General features: G+C 29.3%; 1 protein-coding gene across 2 annotated transcripts in view; it reads left to right on the top strand.

Moving 5' to 3' along the window:
• The window catches only part of LOC100205918 (leucine-rich repeat-containing protein 74A), a 25,061-nt gene that overhangs the window by 1,521 nt on the left and 3,540 nt on the right, over positions 1 to 20,000 (top strand). The window contains exons 2-8 of one of the 2 annotated variants that reach the window (XM_065805171.1): positions 11,678 to 11,850; positions 12,256 to 12,363; positions 13,338 to 13,481; positions 13,627 to 13,708; positions 15,074 to 15,159; positions 17,463 to 17,578; positions 17,657 to 17,735. In XM_065805171.1, the coding sequence (XP_065661243.1) occupies positions 11,678 to 11,850; positions 12,256 to 12,363; positions 13,338 to 13,481; positions 13,627 to 13,708; positions 15,074 to 15,159; positions 17,463 to 17,578; positions 17,657 to 17,735 (788 nt within the window). The remainder of the gene's footprint in view (positions 1 to 11,677; positions 11,851 to 12,255; positions 12,364 to 13,337; positions 13,482 to 13,626; positions 13,709 to 15,073; positions 15,160 to 17,462; positions 17,579 to 17,656; positions 17,736 to 20,000) is intronic. The other variant, XM_065805172.1, reaches the window with a different exon arrangement.

The raw sequence follows: 20,000 nt of genomic DNA, 5'->3' as shown, positions 1-20,000 counted from the left end.
TTTTAATAAGCTGAACTTGTCTTTGCGGATCTTGGAATCTGTATGGCAGTTAGCCAGAGGAGGATAAACCACAATACCTATATAAAAGTACAATGCATTATGGATACATTAATCAAGACTTACAAACTAACGTTTAGTGTAAATGAAATCAATAATAAATAAAATAATTTCAAAACGTTTAGTATATGTTTAGTTAGACAAACAATCCTATAATAGATGTAGAAAATACATTTGAATCTCGACGTTTAATGGAGGTTTATTTTTAACGTTGTTCTATATTTTATTTTGAACGGATAATCGACCAAAACTAAACGTTTTGCCTAAAAGTTGAGACATAACACTGATTCTTTCATCAAAATAGGTAACATTTGGATTTTTCATCTTCATTTTTCATCTTCATTTTCTTTTTGCCGTTTTTTTACCATTTTTATAACATAAAATATTTTTAAAAATTTTTACTGAGGATTTTATTCCTCACATTTCTTTTAAACGAAAGCTTAAAGAACTCATTTTTACGATTGCAGATTTAATATTATACTTCTGATATTTCCTAATTACCCTTTATTTAAACATGAGTTTATAGAAAAAATATATTTATCATTATCAACTGTAATCTACACATATAATAAATATAACCAGAGACGATTCTACAAATAAAATGGGGGAAGGGGGAGATGAGTGCTTAAAAAGTACCGACTGGCTTCGTAAAAAAAAAAAAAGAACCTCAAAAATAAAATTTAGCCGACTGAATTGTGTCAAATACCCGACTAGCCAACTAAATTAGGAAAAAAACCGAGTATAACTTGTATCACCTTTTTTGGAGATGTAACCCCCCTCCCCACACACACGCACCCGTAAAATTGCGTCTGGATATAACGCAACTTTATAAAGATATGTTTTATTTTACTTACTTTTTTATTTTTTCGTTTATCTTCAAGTATATTTACTCTTAAAGATAGTTTCTTACTTCGTTAACTTATTATTTATCTTGTAAATGTCTTATAAATTTTAACGCGAACATTTCTCAATGGTACTTGACGATAAGACCGTATGGTCTTCCAAGAGTCTCTGCGTTTTTTTTTTTAATAACGATCATTATATATATGTATTTTAATATCATATATATGTATTTTAAATATTGTAACAAAATGCTTATTTAAAATGTAATAATAAAAAAAAAAAGTAAATTTTTATTTAGCTTTGTATAGCTAAATTTTAATTTATGTTTTCAACATTTACATTCCACTATTTACTTATACTTTACCTTAGACCAAGATATACTACTTACCTAGTATTCTTACCTAGACCTACTAGACCTAGATCTATTAGACCTAGATCAACTACTTATATTTTCAATATTCCCGAATCTCGTTCGATAAATAGAAATTCATTACAATCCACCAGATTTTAAGGACTGATACTTATCAGTAATTAAATAACAAATGTATAACAAATATTATTTTTAACCAAACTGGATGCAGTTTAATTTAGTTTAATTAAAATTAATACAAACATTTTTAGATTTGAATATCATATTTAATTTACCTTAGTTTTTCTTTAAGATCAGAACTTTGAATAGTTTTTCAACAAAATCTTCCTCTTTGAATCCTATACAGAAAAACCAGCATCGTGTTTAAAGGAACTTTGCAAACATTTTTTTAGTGGATTTGCAATGGACCTATATAGGAATTTTAAGCGGTTTATTGGAGTTTTGCTCACTGGTTACTTAGTGGACCTTCAGTGGCAGCCGCTACAAATAGCAAACCAATAACTTTCCGAAATGTTAATAATAGCTAGTCATCGGCTACCTACTTTTGGTGGCGGCAACTAATGGTCCACTAAGTAACCGTTGAGCAAAACTACAGTGGACCGCTCAAAATGTCTATATAGGTCCACTAAAATTCCGCTATAGAATGTTTACTGGAAAGCATTATGTTCACTTAAAGCAGTTTTATTGTCTCTTGTCCTTTCTCCACTTCTGTAATTTTCATATTCTTTATATTCAGCCACCAAGCTTATCTGTTTTGAAAAAACTTTTCAAATTTTTTGTTGTTTTCTGTAGTAATATACCTTTTTCTATACTCTTTCTAGTCTAAGAATCTCTTCCGCGTCGGCATTCTGGAGAAAAAACTAATCTCCTCAACCTTCATCATAGATATGTTCAAAAGTGATTTCCTGAATGAACTCTTCCTACATCTTGGTGAATCTTCTAATCCCAGCCTTATACTTTTATTTTGCAAACAAACATTTTTTTTTGATCATATTTAACCCTAGGGGATTTCACAATTGGGATTTTGTAACAGTTGATATTATTATTAAACACATTTTAATTTTCAACCTCGTTTACATTAAAGTTCATGGTGGTTATTATGCTTTTGTACAAAACAACTGAAGTTTGGTTGATCATTAATTAACATTAACAGCCAAACATATTTACACAAATTAAGCAATTTTACAATAACAATCAACAATTTTATGAATAAAATATTTCTAATTCAGTTTTTAAATAGCGGAGAAAAATAATTGTACTTGAATAAAATTAAGTAATAAAAAACAAATAAAACAACCAAATGAGTTTGTTTTATACAAATAGTTTCTACCGTTGCGTGTGTAAATTAAAACCAATTTTAAATTTGGTAAGAAGTTTTCACTAAATTAAATTAACACGTTTTAACAGTCGTATTTTAAACGAGTTTAAAGTACGACAGTTAAAACGTGTTTTATAGTCAGTATGAACTGGTAAGGTACACTAGCCAAATTTGTGTCTGGTGGATAAAATTATTTTGATCTTTTTTTTTTACTAAAACCCTTTATATGCCCAAAGAATCACTTTTTGTTAAGATATATTTACTTTTATCATAAATTTTAGTTAAATAGTTGCCAATACTAAAAATTATTTAACAAACTTTATAAAACTTTAAAAACGCGGATTTAAATTTTTTTAATTTCAAATCATATAACTTCTTAAAATCGTGGAACTGAATAACAAACTATTCTGGTGAAATAATCTTAAAATAAAAATTGATGCAACAAACTTTAAAAATAAAAATGCGGATTTTTCTTCGGAAAAAATGAAAATTTATCACTAGATTTGAAACTCTATTATCGATATTATTATATAATCGATTTGAAATATATAAATAAATATATAGGAATAAATAAAAAATATAAATAAGTGAATAGATTTCAAACTCTATTATTGATATTATAACATCACGACGTTTTCAATAAGTCTGTAGATTATTTATCATCTCTATATATAATAATGTATTACCTTTATTTTTAATATATTGACCGCAGATTCTGGGTGAATGATATTAAACGTTATTATTATTATAAAGTCTACTGAGTTCTAAAGGTATTATACAAATAATCAACAGGCGCTCTTTATACGTCATATTTTCATTTTAACTTACCTGTTTGTAAACACTATATCTTAAAGCACCATCAAAACCAGCCTTGCATCTAAACATTAATTTATTCCTTAGCATTGTGATTACCACAGTAGTTTGTATATCACATAGCTTTTTAAGAGTATGTTTTAGATGATCTTTTAGCGATATTTGTACTGACTAGCCATCTACTTGAATGTTCTTGGGATAGCATTTAGCTTTTGAAGATCTTATACCATTATATAAAGAATATGTGGTAGCCTTTTTTTTCAGCACCATCTCTTAGAAGCTGGTATGTTGATTTTGATATATCACCATTAATAGTTAATGATAAAGTTTCATCAGGTAAATATATGTAAGCAGGTTTAATGGGGGTTTTATTTCAAATTTCAGATATTTTTGTGCCAGTTTCGTACTTAAACTCACTTCTTAGTTTTAATTTTTTTGCATGATGTAATTTATGGCTAAATAAAATATTACTAACATTCTTAGGCTTAAATTTTGTTCTGTTACAAGCTTTTCAAAAGAGCCACATGGTTTCCCAACTTTATTTACTGATGATGTGGCATTTAATGTACCGAATGGGTATTGAAAATCTTGAGCTAGCCAATTTTAATTACTTCTCTCAAAATGAGTATTACCATTGTTTGCAGCTATTAACTTTTTACATTATAATTTTATAAAAATTTTCACTCATAATCTTCTAATTTAACATCTGCAAAAACTAGAACAGCTAATTTCAATGAAAAGAATGGTATATCTTAGGAACTAGTTTATTTTGTGGTAAAAGTCCGTAAATGTCGCCAATTTTTATTTTATTACTAAACAAAATAGCAAAAAAGTTGTTAAGTAAACAGTGCGATTTGTATTGAATTAAATAACAAACAAAATAACATGTACTTTTGTTTACAAGAAATAAAAGTTGATTTCAAGCAAATAACATAAGTTACAAGTCGTTGTTTTAAAATGTTTAAAAAACCCAAAAGGGGAAGTTAGAGGCAATGCATTTAGTTCAAATTGGTTGTATACATATTACATTCACTAGTTCAAGTATTTAATATAGGTTCTTGTAGGTTCCCTAAATTATATGACACTTTTTGTACAAAATAAAAGTAATAAATGTTAAAAATTCACCTCGTTATTTTAAAGCCAGATTATAAGTGTATTATAAAAACTGATCTTTACTTTAGATTTTTTTTCGAAAAGCTTTACTGTTAAATATTTTAAATATATAAACTAATTCCGTATGCTTATAAGATTTTAAAAGTTACTGCTTATTATAGTATGTAATTAAAAAAAAAAAAATTTCACGCTTTTTAAAAAAAAAAACGTTTTTCATTTATATATGAAACCGCAACTAATTTTTGTGGCTTTAAAAGATACTATTATACTCAAAACAATTTTCAAAACTTTAAATTAGAGTATTACAAATATGTTTTAATATATGGTTTTGAATATAATAAATAAAATTCTGGCCAGCGCACATTGGGCCACCACCTGGCCCACTGTGCGCTGGCCAGAATTTTAGACGCAAAGTCGGCATTTAAAATATGACGTATGCTGAAGAGACGCAATAAATATGTTGCTATGCCAACTTCAGCTTTAAAAAAATAATTGGCGAATGTAAATTAAGATTTTTTATACTTGAATATCTTGATTTTCTAAATGGAAATTGTACTTTCATAAATAAACTTAGTATGTACACATTTTATATTTAGTATTTAGTTTTTTTTACAATAAAGAAAGTAAAAGCTATTCTTTAAAAGTAAACTTGGCTACATGAAATCTGATTCCTTTTTATTCACACTAGAAAACCATTTGTAGAAAAAATTGAGAAAGCATCTCTAAATCATAATTTTTTTTGGAATTAACAGAATTACAACAACCATAAATTTCCTTATAAAAATAATTGTAAGCAAGATATAAAAATTTAAAGATAAAAAGGTTTCTTAGAAAAAAAAAGTTATTTTAATGTATTTGAATTAAAGTTGCTTTAATTTGAATTGAACTTGCTTATAACCACTTAGTAGCATAAGTTACTAAAAACTGCAAATATCAAATAAATCAGCGACTACACAATAAAAAATTTTTTTTTTAATGAACTTCAATTAAGTTCGAATTACTTCTATTTTTACAATTGAAAAATATCTTTTCATCATTCAGCAAAAAATTAGTCATAACAGAGAGAATTCTTTTTATAACATCAATTATTTTTTGTAAAAGACCATTAGAAAATTCTTCTTGTATAATAACTTGCATAATTTACTATAAATTTATTAGGTACTAAGATTCTTAACACTACTGGTAAGCTTTTTGAAATCTGGTTTTAGGCTTGTAGTTGATATTCTAAGCAACTGTAACAAATGTTTACTAGTTAGATTGGCACGATACTTTGATTTAACAAACTTCATAGTCGAAAATAAAGATTCACATGTATATGTTGCACCAAAAATTGAAATAAGTTTTATACTAATCCTTTTTAGTTGATATACTTAACTTCAGGAACCATTTTCCAAAAATCTAATAAAACAACTGTTTTATGCAGCATTTGAAGATTTTGATCTTCTTGGAAATCTAGCAATTCTATTTCAAATTTAGATGTTTCTTCAAGTATATTTTCTGGTATTGGACAACCATCACTAATAATATCAATTAAAAAAGGGTTAACTAAAAATGCTGATGATAATTTAAGAGCGTACAAATCTTTAAACCTGTTTTGAAAGTCTTCGAATAATTTCTGTAGTTTTGCCCGGTATGATTCAATCTTATGATCATCATACTGAATTGTAGGATTAGGATTATGAACCATCTTCTTTACTTGAGGAAAATGATTAAAAGTTTTTAAGGTAAAATCTTTCTGAAACAGAGCACTTTTTTTTTGAAAACTCAATATAGTCTGAGCAAGATCAGATGTATTTTTTTCTTTTCCCTGAAACAAATTCAGATTTTGTAAATGTTGCATTACATCAGTTAAAAATAAAAGATTCTGCAAAAAATTTACATTGTAAAAGATTTCAAATATCTTCTGCATTTCAAGCAAAAAACATTTAGTTGGTTCTAATAGATCTACAAACCTATAAAGATCGTCTTTCATAGTGACGTTTAACATTACATGTCTTATTATGAGCTTGTTCAGTATTGCAAATTAAACACATAGGTTAATTTTCTTTTTCAATAAATGTCTATTTTTTTGTTCAATCACTATGAAATGATCTGTTCTCATCTTCAATTTTTCTTTTCTTACTTTTTTTGTGAATTGCTTTATTGTCACCTTTTGCTATATCCATTTTTCAAACAGCATGTTTTCCGGCTATGCATAATTCAAGTTTTTATTGGTTTATACGAAAACTACACCGGACCATACCGGACTACACCGGAGTATACAAAAACAATTTTAGTATAGCGAAACATGCGTAAGCTATATTTGTGATACATATATACAATAAAAAATTATTTCATTCAAAAAAAAAAAATAATTTAAATTAAAAATAGGGGCAGGCGCTGTGGAGTATTCGTGCTTTAACTGACTAAAATAGGGACAGGCGCAGTAGAGTGTGCATTAGGGTACATCATACTTTTAAAATTTTTGATTTTCAATTCGGCGGATAATTTTTATGGTGCCACTATATGTAAATATTAACTTCCAAAAATAAAATTGAAAAAAAGTTATTTTTACATGGGCGGGATTGCAGTTTTCGAAAAGATTAAATTGTTTATTTATGCATAAATGCAATTATTTAGATTTTTTTATATATATTACCATATGCTGTAAAACGTGAAAAAAATTTTTTTCTTAAAAATTGTCGCGAGAAAAAGGGCCTTATAAGATTAAAAAAAAAGGTTAAAATTTAATAAATGATAAATTTTTTAAATAATTAGGACTTTCATTGGAATTTTTTCATCAGAAATTTTCAGACTTTATTTTTTTGAATGACGTCTTTATAGTTCAGACAAAATGACTATAATTGAAAGTGTATCGTATGATGTTGTTATTTTACTTGGGGGTTGAAGTGTAAGTTGTTTCTGACTATTACGACTCTGTAATTATGTCTTTATGAATTTATCGTGGTTTAAAAACTATATAAAAAGAGTTCGTTTTTTTATTTGCAATCATGTAAATGGAAATTCTAATAAAGATATTAAATTAACTATGACTACTTCAAAAAACACAAGACTCTCTATGGAAACAAAGTTATCAACATATTTAGGCGGAAGTAAGGATCTTATTCTGTCAGAAGTGCCAACTTTAAGAGATATTTTGAGAAAAGATCTGCTTATCCAAGAAGCTTTACTTCAAGAAGAAGATGTTAACAGGTAATAATCAAGAAACTCAAAATTTATGAATCAAATTATACATTTAGCATTATATTTAAAATTTTTAAAAGGAATATTTCAGCGAGAGACCTTTCTCGACTACTAGCTGATATTATTCTTTAGCAGTAGATGAAAGCAAATGCTCTTTTTAAACCTCCATTGGTTATTGGAAAGAAAACTTTAATGGAGAAAATTGAATTTTCTTAGAACAAGTTTAAAGATATAGCACATGGAAAAGCTTCTAAGACACAGGTGTCTTCTTGGGAATCAAAACTGGATCAATTGCTAGATATAACATGTTGCAAGTGTGAAATTATGTAATGTAACGAGTACTGTTTGAAAAATTATTCTTGCGTTGATCAAGTACATATTAAGTATACTTGTGTGAAAGAGAAAAAAATTCCCAAGGTTGAACTTCCATGGCTTAATGCCCAAAGGAAAAAAAACGGATCTATTTCAAAATACCAGATGGGTTTCAATGACATTAAAGAGACCGTTAGACAGATTTTGCGAGAGGAGAAAAAATGAAGAGGAAGTCTGGAGTAGAGAAAAAATTAGAAATCGAAAAAAAAAATAAGGTAGAAAATGACGACGTTGTTGAATGTTTAATTGAGGATAATTCATATTTAAAAAAAGAAAAGATTTCAGAAGATCCGCTTCTAAACAAGATTTGGAAAAAAACTATATGTCAATTAGTCATACTGCAGAAGTTTCAATAAGATATGATATTTCACCAGCAGCAACATCAGCTATTGTTACATCCTTTCTTCAAGACCTTATTGAAGTATTTGACGCTTGATATGTCTTATTTAGCTGTTGATCCTATGAAAGTAAGAAGAGCCAGGGAAGCAATAATGGAGAGAGTAATAATGTCTGAAGAAAAGTTAACTGATGAAGAACCTGTTAGAGGTTTGTTTATTGATGGAAGAAAGGACTCAACTTTAGTTTTGGAACAGAATCCTCTAACAAATAAATTTCACATGAAGACTATAATAGAAGAACATATAACTGTGACCTGTGAGCCTAATGGAAGATACTTTACTCATTACACACCACCTAAATCTATACCACCAAGCAAACCAGCCAATGAAGCCGCATTTGCTCTTTACAATTGGATGGTTCCAAGAGCAATCCATGAGTCCTTAGAGGTCGTAGGTGGAGATTCTACAAACTCCATGATAGGTTCAGGAAAAGATGGAGGTTTGCTGTCAAATCTGGAACAATTAGTAAGGAGAAAATTATTCTAGCCTATTTGTATGCTCCATTGTAATGAATTACCATTGAGGCACATAGTTGTTGAACTGGATGGCCCAACTAATTTAAAGGATGGTTTTACTGGCCCTATTGGAAAAGCTTTATCTAAAGTCAATAGTATAAAAAGATTTGAAATGTTTGAACCAATAGAACAGCTGGAACCTTTAATTGAAATTCCTGAAAATGTTCTCAAAACAATGTCAACAGATGCAGCTCTCTGTTATAAGTTGGTACAATGTAGGACAAAATCTTTCTAAAGCAAAGTGGAAATATTTGCCACAGCAGATGGCTTACCACAGCAGAAGCTTTCATTTTCCTCTATATGAGTGATCACACTTTTACTGGTGACGTTCTTCGAAAGTTTCATTTAATCGTTAAATAGGTAGCTTAAGGATATTTCCACATGTAGTATGAAATCAAAGTAAAACACAGTATTGTAGATGGTCCAGGTCATTTAGTAACACTGTTGTGACTGCTGAAAAAACAAGATAATGAAGTTCAAAATATTGCCACACAATACATTCAGAATGGAGCCTATTTTGCCCACTCGGAATCCCTTATTTTAACGCTTTTGTCAAGCTCAGATGAAGGATTGAGGAAGTTTGCCATTAAAACAGTTAAAGATATAAGGAAAACCTCGTAGTTCGGAGACACAGCTGTAAGGTCACAAAAAAAGGTTTTTCTTAATACAGAAGCTTTGTCTATCAAAGAGCTAATAGATTGGGAGAAGGAAAAAATATCAGAACCAGTGTTTACATGCCAAATTTCTACATACGATCTTGACAAATATCTGGTCACTCATTTTGAAGCTCCGTACTTTTCTCTTCACACACAGTCTTGTGAAAGGGCAATAAAAGAAGTTACAGAAGCAGCACTTTCCATTTGTGGTTTTGAAAAAAAAAAGGGTTTGTGAGAGCACGAACGAAAAACAGAAAAACTTTGCCCGAGCTAAAATCAAAAAAAAATTTTAGTTTTTTAACAAAATTGTAAACAAAAATATTTTTATGACTATATTATAACTTAACATTGTTTTGTTTTTAATGTTGTTAAGCTAAACAATGTTGTTAAGCTGAACTATAAAGATGTCATTCAAAAAAATAAAGTCTGAAAATTTCTAATGAAAAAATTCCAATGAAAGTCCTAATTATTTAAAAAATTTATCATTTATTAAATTTTAACCTTTTTTTTTAATCTAATAAGGCCCTTTTTCTCGCAAAAATTTATTTTTTTAAGAAAAAAAAATTATTCTCGTTTCACAGCATATGGTAATATATATAAAAAATCTAAATAGTTTCATGTTTCAATAATTTAAAAATTTTGACCCATCTTGCATTTATGCATAAATAAACAATTTTACCTTTTCGAAAACTGAAATCCCGCCCGTGTAAAAATAATTTTTTTTCAATTTTATTTTTGGAAGTTAATATTTACATATAGTGGCACCATAAAAATTATCCGCCGAATTGAAAATCAAAAATTTTAAAAGTATGATGTACCCTAGTGTGCATACATCGACTGATTAACATAGGGACAGGCGCAGTGGAGTGTACATGCAAGTCCAAAAGCATAACTTATAATTCTCGTAAAAAATCCTACCACTCTGCTTAAATATAAACACGTATTTATGAAAATTAATTCTTTTTTCAAAAAATCAAAACATTAATAGGTATTGTGGTTTATTCTCCTCCGGCTAGTTGCCATACAGAGACCACCATACCAAGGCACGCAAAGACATGTTCAGCCCCCCAAGAAGGAGCGTCATAACCGCTTTACGGCCGAGAGTAAAGTGAGTTTTGGAAGAACGAATTTATCTTAGAGCAAAAGATGGAAGTAATCGTGTTAGAAATATAGCATAGAGAAAGCGGACAGGATTGCACATGATGTAAGATTGTGCAATTTTAGCTCTTTTATAAGAAACAGGAATTATTTGAGATATTTGAGATCGAGTTTTTAATTTATAGGTATTGTGGTTTATTCTCCTCCGGCTAGTTGCCTTACAGAGACCACCATACCAAGGCACGCAAAGACATGTTCAGCCCCCCAAGAAGGAGCGTCATAACCGCTTTACGGCCGAGAGTAAAGTGAGTTTTGGAAGAACGAAGATATCTTAGAGCAAAAGATGAAAGTAATAATGTTAGAAAGATAGCATTGAGAAAGCGGACAGGATTGCACGCGATGTTAGATAGTGCATTTATAATTCAGCTATTTCATAAGAAACAGGAATTATTTGAGTTTTTAATTTATACGTAACACGTAATACGCGCGCGTAAATGAGATACACGTATGCTATAAAATTTTGACTAAAACACATATTTTTACTTGCGGGTGCATAATTAAAATTGTTATAAAAATTTAAATTTTTCAATTTTTTTATTTTTTCGTATGAATTTTTAGTGCATTTATATATTACGAATGTAATGCATATTTCGCTCTAATAAGATTGTTTATTATACTCCGGTGTGGTCCGGTGCAGTATTCGTATACACCCAGTTTTTATTATCAGCAAATCAATAAAACTTTTGAAAAAAGCCGCATGCGACTCGCGAGCCGCAATGACGTTTTAAGAGCAGCAATTTGACGTTTTAAGAGCCGCTATCTATCCTTTGATAAGGGAATTAAGTAATAGTCGCACTTTAAAGATTGAGAGATAATAATGCTTGAAAGCAAGGTAGTATCCTGAGACTTATAAAAATATATAAAAATGTTATTTCTTTTAGATCATTTGGATTTATACGACGCAACGGGAAGATCTGCATACTTTGAAGCATGTATACGGTACAGTGTCATTCCAATTACTCATTTTTTAAACAAAATGACAGAAGAAGAAATGAACCTACAATATTATGGTGCTGGTGCCAAAGGTGCAAAAGCCATTTCTGCTGCATTATTGGTAGTTTAAACTTCTATTGCATTATTGGTAGTTTAAAATTTCTATTAGCATTGTTAGTCTAAATAACAACGTAACCGTATTTATTTATATGATACTTTAAACATTATTCCATAACATTTTTTGTTATAATAAATAAATTCATAGATTTAGTTTGTAAATTAACATATTTATTTCTTCATTTGTTTTTTTTGCTTGTTAAAAGACTGTTATTGTTGTTGTTATTGGTGGTGGTGGTGGTGTTGTTGTTATTGTTGTTGTTTTTGTTATGTTGTTTATAACTTAATCACTATTATAAAAACTTTCGATATAACAAACAAAAGATTATCAAACAATATAAATGAGTCTATAGACTAAATTTATAAAATATTTATTTATTAAATATTAACTTTTGTAAAATTTGTTCAGAGCAATACAGTGACTTTGGAATTGAACTTAAAAGAAAATCACATTGGGCTAGAAGGATCTAAATCCATATCAGCGATGTTGAAAGAAAATTGCTACATATTGGATATTGTATTAATATTAATAGTATTATTAATAGTATATATTAATAGTAACAGAAGGTTAAGGGGTGGTAGGTGAGAGTGGAACATCATGAATAGATACTTAGTAATAAGGTTTTATGAATCTGCAAAAGTTAAATAATAAATTAGGTAAAATTTTATATAAAAAAAATTCTTTTTTTTTTAAATGATAATGGCGTTCCACCGCTCATGACACCCCATTCACTTTTAAAACAATTTTTTTTAGTATAAAGTTATAAAAAGGTTGTGTTAAAAATTGATTAATAATTGATTATTAGAGGAAAAAATATATATATACAATGACAAAACAACAACAATAAAATCGACAATTATTGTCGATTTTTGTTGTTGTTGTTGTTGTTGTTGTTGTTGTTGTTGTTGTTGTTGTTTTGTCATTGTATATTTTTGGTTTGTTTTTTCTCTAAGAATCAAACCAGGTCATAATTACAACATAAATACTATTTATTGTACTATTTTTCTTTTCTATTTGAGGTTTGCTTGATTACCTCATGTAATATGTTTGCTTGATTACCTCATGTAATATGTTTGCTTGATTTACCTCATGTAATATGTTTGCTTGATTTACCTTATGTAATATGTTTGCTTGATTTACCTCATGTAATATGTTTGCTTGATTTATCTCATGTAATATGTTTGCTTGATTTACCTCATGTAATATGTTTGCTTGATTTACCTCATGTAATATGTTTGCTTGATTTACCTCATGTAATATGTTTGCTTGATTTACCTCATGTAATATGTTTGCTTATGTAAAACTTTATTAAGTCAATAAGGATAAAAGTATATACAATTTAGTATAAATGGCAATATAAAACATAGGTTAATTTAAAAAAAAAACATTTTCACATAAAAAATGTTAATCCAATTAACATAACATTTATAAACCAAGGCATCATATCTGTAAAATAAAAATGTTAATCTTTATAAAAGGATATGTTTTAGAATTTATCAGCAAACTTCATGGGACCAGAAGGTTGTCGTTATGTAAGTGAGATGTTACATCAAAACATAAGTCTTAAAAGACTTAATATTTCAAAGAACAATTTTGGTGACTCAGTTGGTCAGTATTTATGCGATGCGTTTAAGGTTTGAACTTTAAAAGATTTTGTTATACTTTGAAAACTTAAAAATAAATTATATAGAATTAAAATATTTAGAATAATTTGCTTTAGAATCATGTGGTTTAGAAATATGTGATTTAAAGTTATCTGGTTTTATAATGCTGTTTTAGAATAATTTTAAACTAACTTGGTTGGATTTGAGCAGCAACGGTTTGAGCGATAAAGTGGCTGCTGCAATTAGTCCTGGAATTGGTAAATATCAACATTAAGACCTATAGAGCCATGGTGCAGTGGTTAGCTGACTTCATAATATAGAGGTCTGCGGCTCAATGCCTGCTTTGGCTATACATGCAAAATGGTAAGGAAGGCGACGTTAACCTTCTCGTTAAATAAGGTTCTACCATAGAGCACCCACGGTGCTTTATAATAAAAAACATTAGACTTCTTAAAGCACATTTACATCATTTAATAAAAAAATGATATAAACAATTAATAGACCTGACATTATTAAAAAAATTTTAAATGTATTTATTAGAAAAATTTACATAAAGTTTAACTATAGATATTCTATATATACTGATACATTTTCATATTCCGTATATACATACTTATAAATTTCCATATACACAATAAGTTCTTCTGAATATAGTTAGATTTGTCTTAAATTAATTTTTAATATTTCTAAGCATAGTAAATATTGCCTTAATTCTTTTTTCAAAGAAGATTTTGTGTCGAGCATTCTTTTTTCAAAGTAGATTCTGTGTCGAGCATTCTTTTTTCAAAGTAGATTCTGTGTCGAGCATTCTTTTTTCAAAGTAGATTCTGTGTCGAGCATTCTTTTTTCAAAGTAGATTCTGTGTCGAGCATTCTTTTTTCAAAGTAGACTCTGTGTCGAGCATTCTTTTTTCAAAGTAGATTCTGTGTCGAGCATTCTTTTTTCAAAGTAGATTCTGTGTCGAGCATTCTTTTTTAAAAAAAATTTAACTTATTTATCAGGCTACTAAATGACGTCATATTTTACTCGGTTATACTTAATCAATTGCCACGTATAAATAATCAAAGATCATTAGTAGGTGAGGTATTGACAATATGCAAGCAATTTGGTGTAAACGTGCTCCAATATATGATCGATGGTTATAAAATTAGAATTGCATGCCCTAAAGAAGTATTGGAGCCCAATGTTCCGGTAATTTTAAAACAATCATTCTAACTATGAAATTTAAAGGAACAAAGGCAGATATTTAGAAATTTGAAAACATTACAATAATGGTTTTGAAAACATTACAATAATAGTTTTGAAAACATTACAATAATGGTTTTGAAAACATTACAATAACTAAATAAACAATCATAACATAAAAAATAATGAAATAGTTTAAAATTCAATGGGCCTCAAATCTCTGACCTCTTGATTCTGAAGCTAGCGCTCCAACCACTTTACTGCGGCTGTAATATATTTTGTAAATAATTAAAAATTTTATATAATTATCAGAACTGACATGGTATTATTATGGCATGATACTATTATTCTGGTTGGCATGATATTATTATAACTTGCAAATTCTTATGTTTACTGGTAACTCACTAGATTAATCAGTAACAAAAAATACATTTTAGATGGAAATGACGCATTGGAATATTTGAATCTTAGTTGGAATCAATTTAGAGGAAAAGCAATGCAAAACATAGCAATGGGTTTAAGGGTTAGTAATTTACATTGTTTGTTTAAAAATCACAAACTTAATTTGTTTAACAATTCATAATAATATTTTAATAATTGAAATAATATTAAATTGATTGATCAAGGTAATATCTTTTATAATACTCTGTGTTTATGTTTACTTTTTTAGATAATATGTTGTGTTACATTGATTTTTTCTTAAAAAACACTTTTAACTTATATCTTTATTCAGCTTATTTCTAAAGATTTTAAGAGTAGGATTTTTAGTATACTTATACATAAAATTCAAGTGTTGATAAATATTTATTTTGTGGTCGCTCCTTATTTTACTGTCTACAGCATACAAGTATGTTTTTGAAACAAAGTATTTATTGGTTTGCTACGTAAATTTTCATAGGTAATGTAACCAATGAATTAAGCAGATTTCGATTTATCATACCAATGGATTTACAAATTTTTGTAATAAATTGTATTTATTTTATATATGGTATTAGCTATGAGTAAATGTTCATCAACTAGAACTCATATAAACTTTACAGTATCTTCCTTTTTAACTTGTTTATTATTTATAATAAGTTTGGAAACCTTAGAGGAAAGCTTTCTTTTTTCATTTTCTTACAATGTACAGGGTGGGGCAAAAGTCCTGCTACCATTTTGATTTCGCGCCATCTTGGTTATGTGACGTTTAGATCAGTTATGTGACGTTTAGATCATAATGGATAAATATACGCCACAAGATCAAGCAGAAATAATGACAATATTTATCGAAAGTGATCGTTCCATTATTGCCAGTCAGCGGAAATGACGTAGAAAATATTCGAATCGTCCAGTGCCCCACAAAACCACAATTTATCGATTACATGCTAATTTTTGACAGTACGGTACGACAAGCAGACAGACCTCGTTCTGGAAGACAACGGATGTCTTGTAACGCTGGAAATGTGGCTCAGGTGCACAATAGTGTTGCAGAGTCTCCAGAAACATCAATTCGGAGACGTGGTTTCCAGTTACACATTTCTGCACGCAGTTTAAGGCGAATTTTGAAAAATGATTTGAAAATGTTCCCGTACAAAATTCAATTAGTCCATAAATTGCTACCGATATACAGTAATGCAATCTTAAGGCTGTCTGGTGAAGTTGAAGATTTTTCGTCTAAATTGATAATGAGCGATGAAGCCCATTTTCTTCTCGATGGCCATGTCAATAAACAGAACAGTCGGTTTTGGGGAACAACGAACCCTTAATTAATTCATGATATATCATTGCATCCACAAAAAACAACTGTATTGTGTGGTATTTATGCTGGAAACATCATTGGTCCTTATTTTTTTGAAAATGAACAAGTTGTTCAAGTGACTGTTACTGCTGAACGGTACCAAGACATGATTCGAAATTTTCTTGTGTCTAAAATGGAAGAGCAAGGACTAGAGGACATGTGGTTTCAACAAGATAGGGCCACAGCACACATAGCCCGTTAAACAATTCAATTATTGAATGACGTTTTTCCACGAAAACTAATTTCGCGAAATGGCGATTTAGCATGGCCAGCTAGATCTCCGGATTTAAAAGCACCAGACTTTTTCTTATGGGGTTTTTTAAAATCAAAAGTTAATGTGAATAAGCCCCAAACAATTCAACATCTTAAAGACAATATTCGTCATGAAATTGAAAAAATTCACCCTGAAATGTTATAGGATGTCATGAAAAATGCCTTAAAAAGAGCCGAGAGTTGCATAGCGAATAACGGTTACCATTTAACCGATATAATTTTCCAATCATAACGAAAAAAATGTAAAGACTAAATAAACTTTTTTTGAAAACCAAACTTACTTATCTTTTCTTTGAACAAAGTTATGGGCAATCAAAATGGTAGCGGGACTTTTGCCCCACCCGTATATTGTGTCAACTTTCAAAAAAGGGTTGCTTGATTTAAGCACGCCCAGGATCGACCCCTGAGGCAGTTTACACAGAATATACAGTATCTCTTTATTTTTCACATTTTGCTATCTAATATCTAGTTAGCATTTTATCCAATGATACACTTCTTTTTTTTTTCATCCAATAATATGCTTCTTCTTTTAACCTGTAGTAATTTAGCTTTTCAAAGAAATCAATGTTGTCAAATGCCCTAGATTGATAAACACTCCCTATACTATTGTTCTATACTATTGGGTTCTAATACTCTTGTAAGCTTAAGTTAGGACAACATTAAAGTTATAGTTCAAAGTTTTAATAGAATATCAAATATTTATTGCCTTTTATTCTCAGTTTGAAAACTCATAAGTTATTAACTCAATACTCATAATTTTTTTATACTCAATACAGGCCAACTGTGCTCTAAAAGTTTTGGATATTTCTTGGAATGGATTTTCAAACGAAGGTGCCATTGGTTTAGCTGAAGCATTGAAAATAAACAACACACTTATTGAACTCGATATTAGGTTAGAGAGTTTTAATTTACACAATTAAAATACTGGCACAAGATCAGACACGTAAATTGCGTTTATAATTTTTTCTAGCAATAACAGAATAAGTATGAATGGATGCATTGCAATTGCAAAAAGTCTTGATATAAACAACACTTTAGAAGTTCTTAAAGTAAGTAAAACGTAATTTATGACGATGAATTGTATTCTTAAATAGTAAATCGGCTTGAAAATATATATATATTAGGGTATACCAAAAAAATACCTCTCAATTTTTTCCCATTTTCTAAGGTCTAAATAGGCTAAAAAAATTTAATGTTCCAGTAAAAGTGATAGCTGTAAAATTTCATTTTTCAAAAAAGAAGTGCAGTTTTTTGTGAAAAATTAAAGTCGCTTTAAACAATTTTTTTTTGTTTAAGAAGTTATTCTCTGGCGACTAGTATGAGGTTCTTTAATGTGTTGTCCAATCAGTAGTCTCTGACAAAGTTCTTGATCAATAGGATAATCTTTTCTGTGCAGCCATTGACACATTCAATTAGCTTCAAAAACCTTTTAAATATGTAAAATGGCTAACAGTCATTTCGCTAAATCCGCCATTTCAACTCTCCAACATAAATCTCAGCAATCCTACCATCTCAGTAAGCACCTACCAGTTCAGTAAGCGCCTATAAGCATGAATCATAAGATATAGAAACCCCGCTCAGTAAGCTCCGTTGACCTGCTAACAACTGGTAAGTTTGGTTTCCCCATATGAAACTGCTCAGACAAATTTAAATGTGCCATTTTTATCATCTTTTTCTTTTCCTGATTCATCACCTAGGATGCATTCTCAGTCATCCTATAGGCAAGCAGGTATGAAGCATTTACCAAACACCTTAGGAATGAGTTATTAATTATCTCAATAATATTTTTAAAAAACTCCAAAAAGTAATCCCCCCCCCCAAAAAAAAAAAAAGGCGATCGATAATATAATTTAACTATTAATGGAAGGCTCCAGATCGATGAAAATGAAATAGTGGTACATCTCCTAATAATTAAAAGACAACTAGTTTACATAGCTTCTTGTAGTTCTTTTGTTAAATATCTCAGTGGTCAACGGCCTCTTGAGGAACTTCAGTGCCTCCTTTTTAATATTGTTTAAAAACAACTCAGTCTGTAACCCATTCTAACCAAACCTAATGTGCTCCGTCTTACATATAGTGCTTTCCTGTGCCATTTTATTTTCTCATCAGTAAAACCCTCCACAAAATGAGAAATGTGTACCTTCAACATGCGTTGCCTGCAGTTAAATTAGAACAGGGAAGGTTGTGAAGATGGTAAAAACTCCAAAAAAGCACTTCAATGTTGGAGTGTTGAAAGCAGTGATGTCTCAGCATATAGCAAAGATCTGATCAACAATGTTGCAATACGCTCATATATTTAAGATCACATCTGCCTAGTCAACTCTCTTGAAGCGTTTGGCTTAGATTACTCTAAGATTGATGTAATTTGTGTTGTCAATATCATTGAATGATGTGTTGAGTCTTGTTCTTCACATCAATTAAAAAAGAAGTAACACATAGTGCGGATCGTTAATTGTTTCACTCTTGCAGGTAAGATATTCTCCAAGATACCTTTGAGACCAAGCTACAACAGACTTAGTAGATTTAAACCGATGACTACTTTAAAAAAGAATTTTAAAATAGTCATCAGTATTTATTTATAAAATTATATACCTGAGGTTTTCCAATGCTGAGAAGCTGGTTAAAATATTCTATCAATCAGCTGCCCATGACAGCTGGTTGATAGATTACTTTACAGGAAACAGTAGCTTTCTGGTATTAGTGTATGTCTTTCTCTTTTTTCCTTTATTTGCGTCTACTCTGACAGGACCACCAATGTTAGCCACAAAACTGAGCTCTTTAATTGATCAAAGATGAATTAAATTGGCATGTGACATGTTTTTTTTATAAGAGAATTATGCGTTTATAAACATATAAGGCTCAGGTTTATGTATGTTTAAAAATTAAGCGTATGATAAGCATTTTGTTGAGTGTTACTTTAAATCAGGCATGTTTATGAGCAGAATGCTGAAATTTTTGTTGATGTTTATGATGTTTGATGCATAAAAACTAATTTTTTTTTTCTAATTACTGTACTACCATCTTTATGAAGTTATTGCGTTGCAAAACAAAAATATTTATATATAAGTATAAATGATTTTTTTCTTGCCCACAAAGCTTACGAGAAAGCACACGGTTTTGTAAGCTTAAGTATAACTATGAGCCTCTTAAAATTTTTTAAATAGGCATACCCAAGTCTCTTACAAAAACTCAATATTCATATAAAAAGCATGCATTACACAAATAATAATATTTTTCAACTTACTTTTTATCAATAAATGTTTAAAAAAAAAGAAAAAAAAAGAGAAAAATGTATTAAGAAAGTAAATAACATT

This window comes from Hydra vulgaris, chromosome 09 (genome assembly GCF_038396675.1).
Source record: "Hydra vulgaris chromosome 09, alternate assembly HydraT2T_AEP".
NCBI lineage: Eukaryota > Metazoa > Cnidaria > Hydrozoa > Anthoathecata > Hydridae > Hydra > Hydra vulgaris.
Note: the sequence above shows the minus strand (reverse complement) of the source record. Positions and strands in the feature narration are given on the sequence as shown.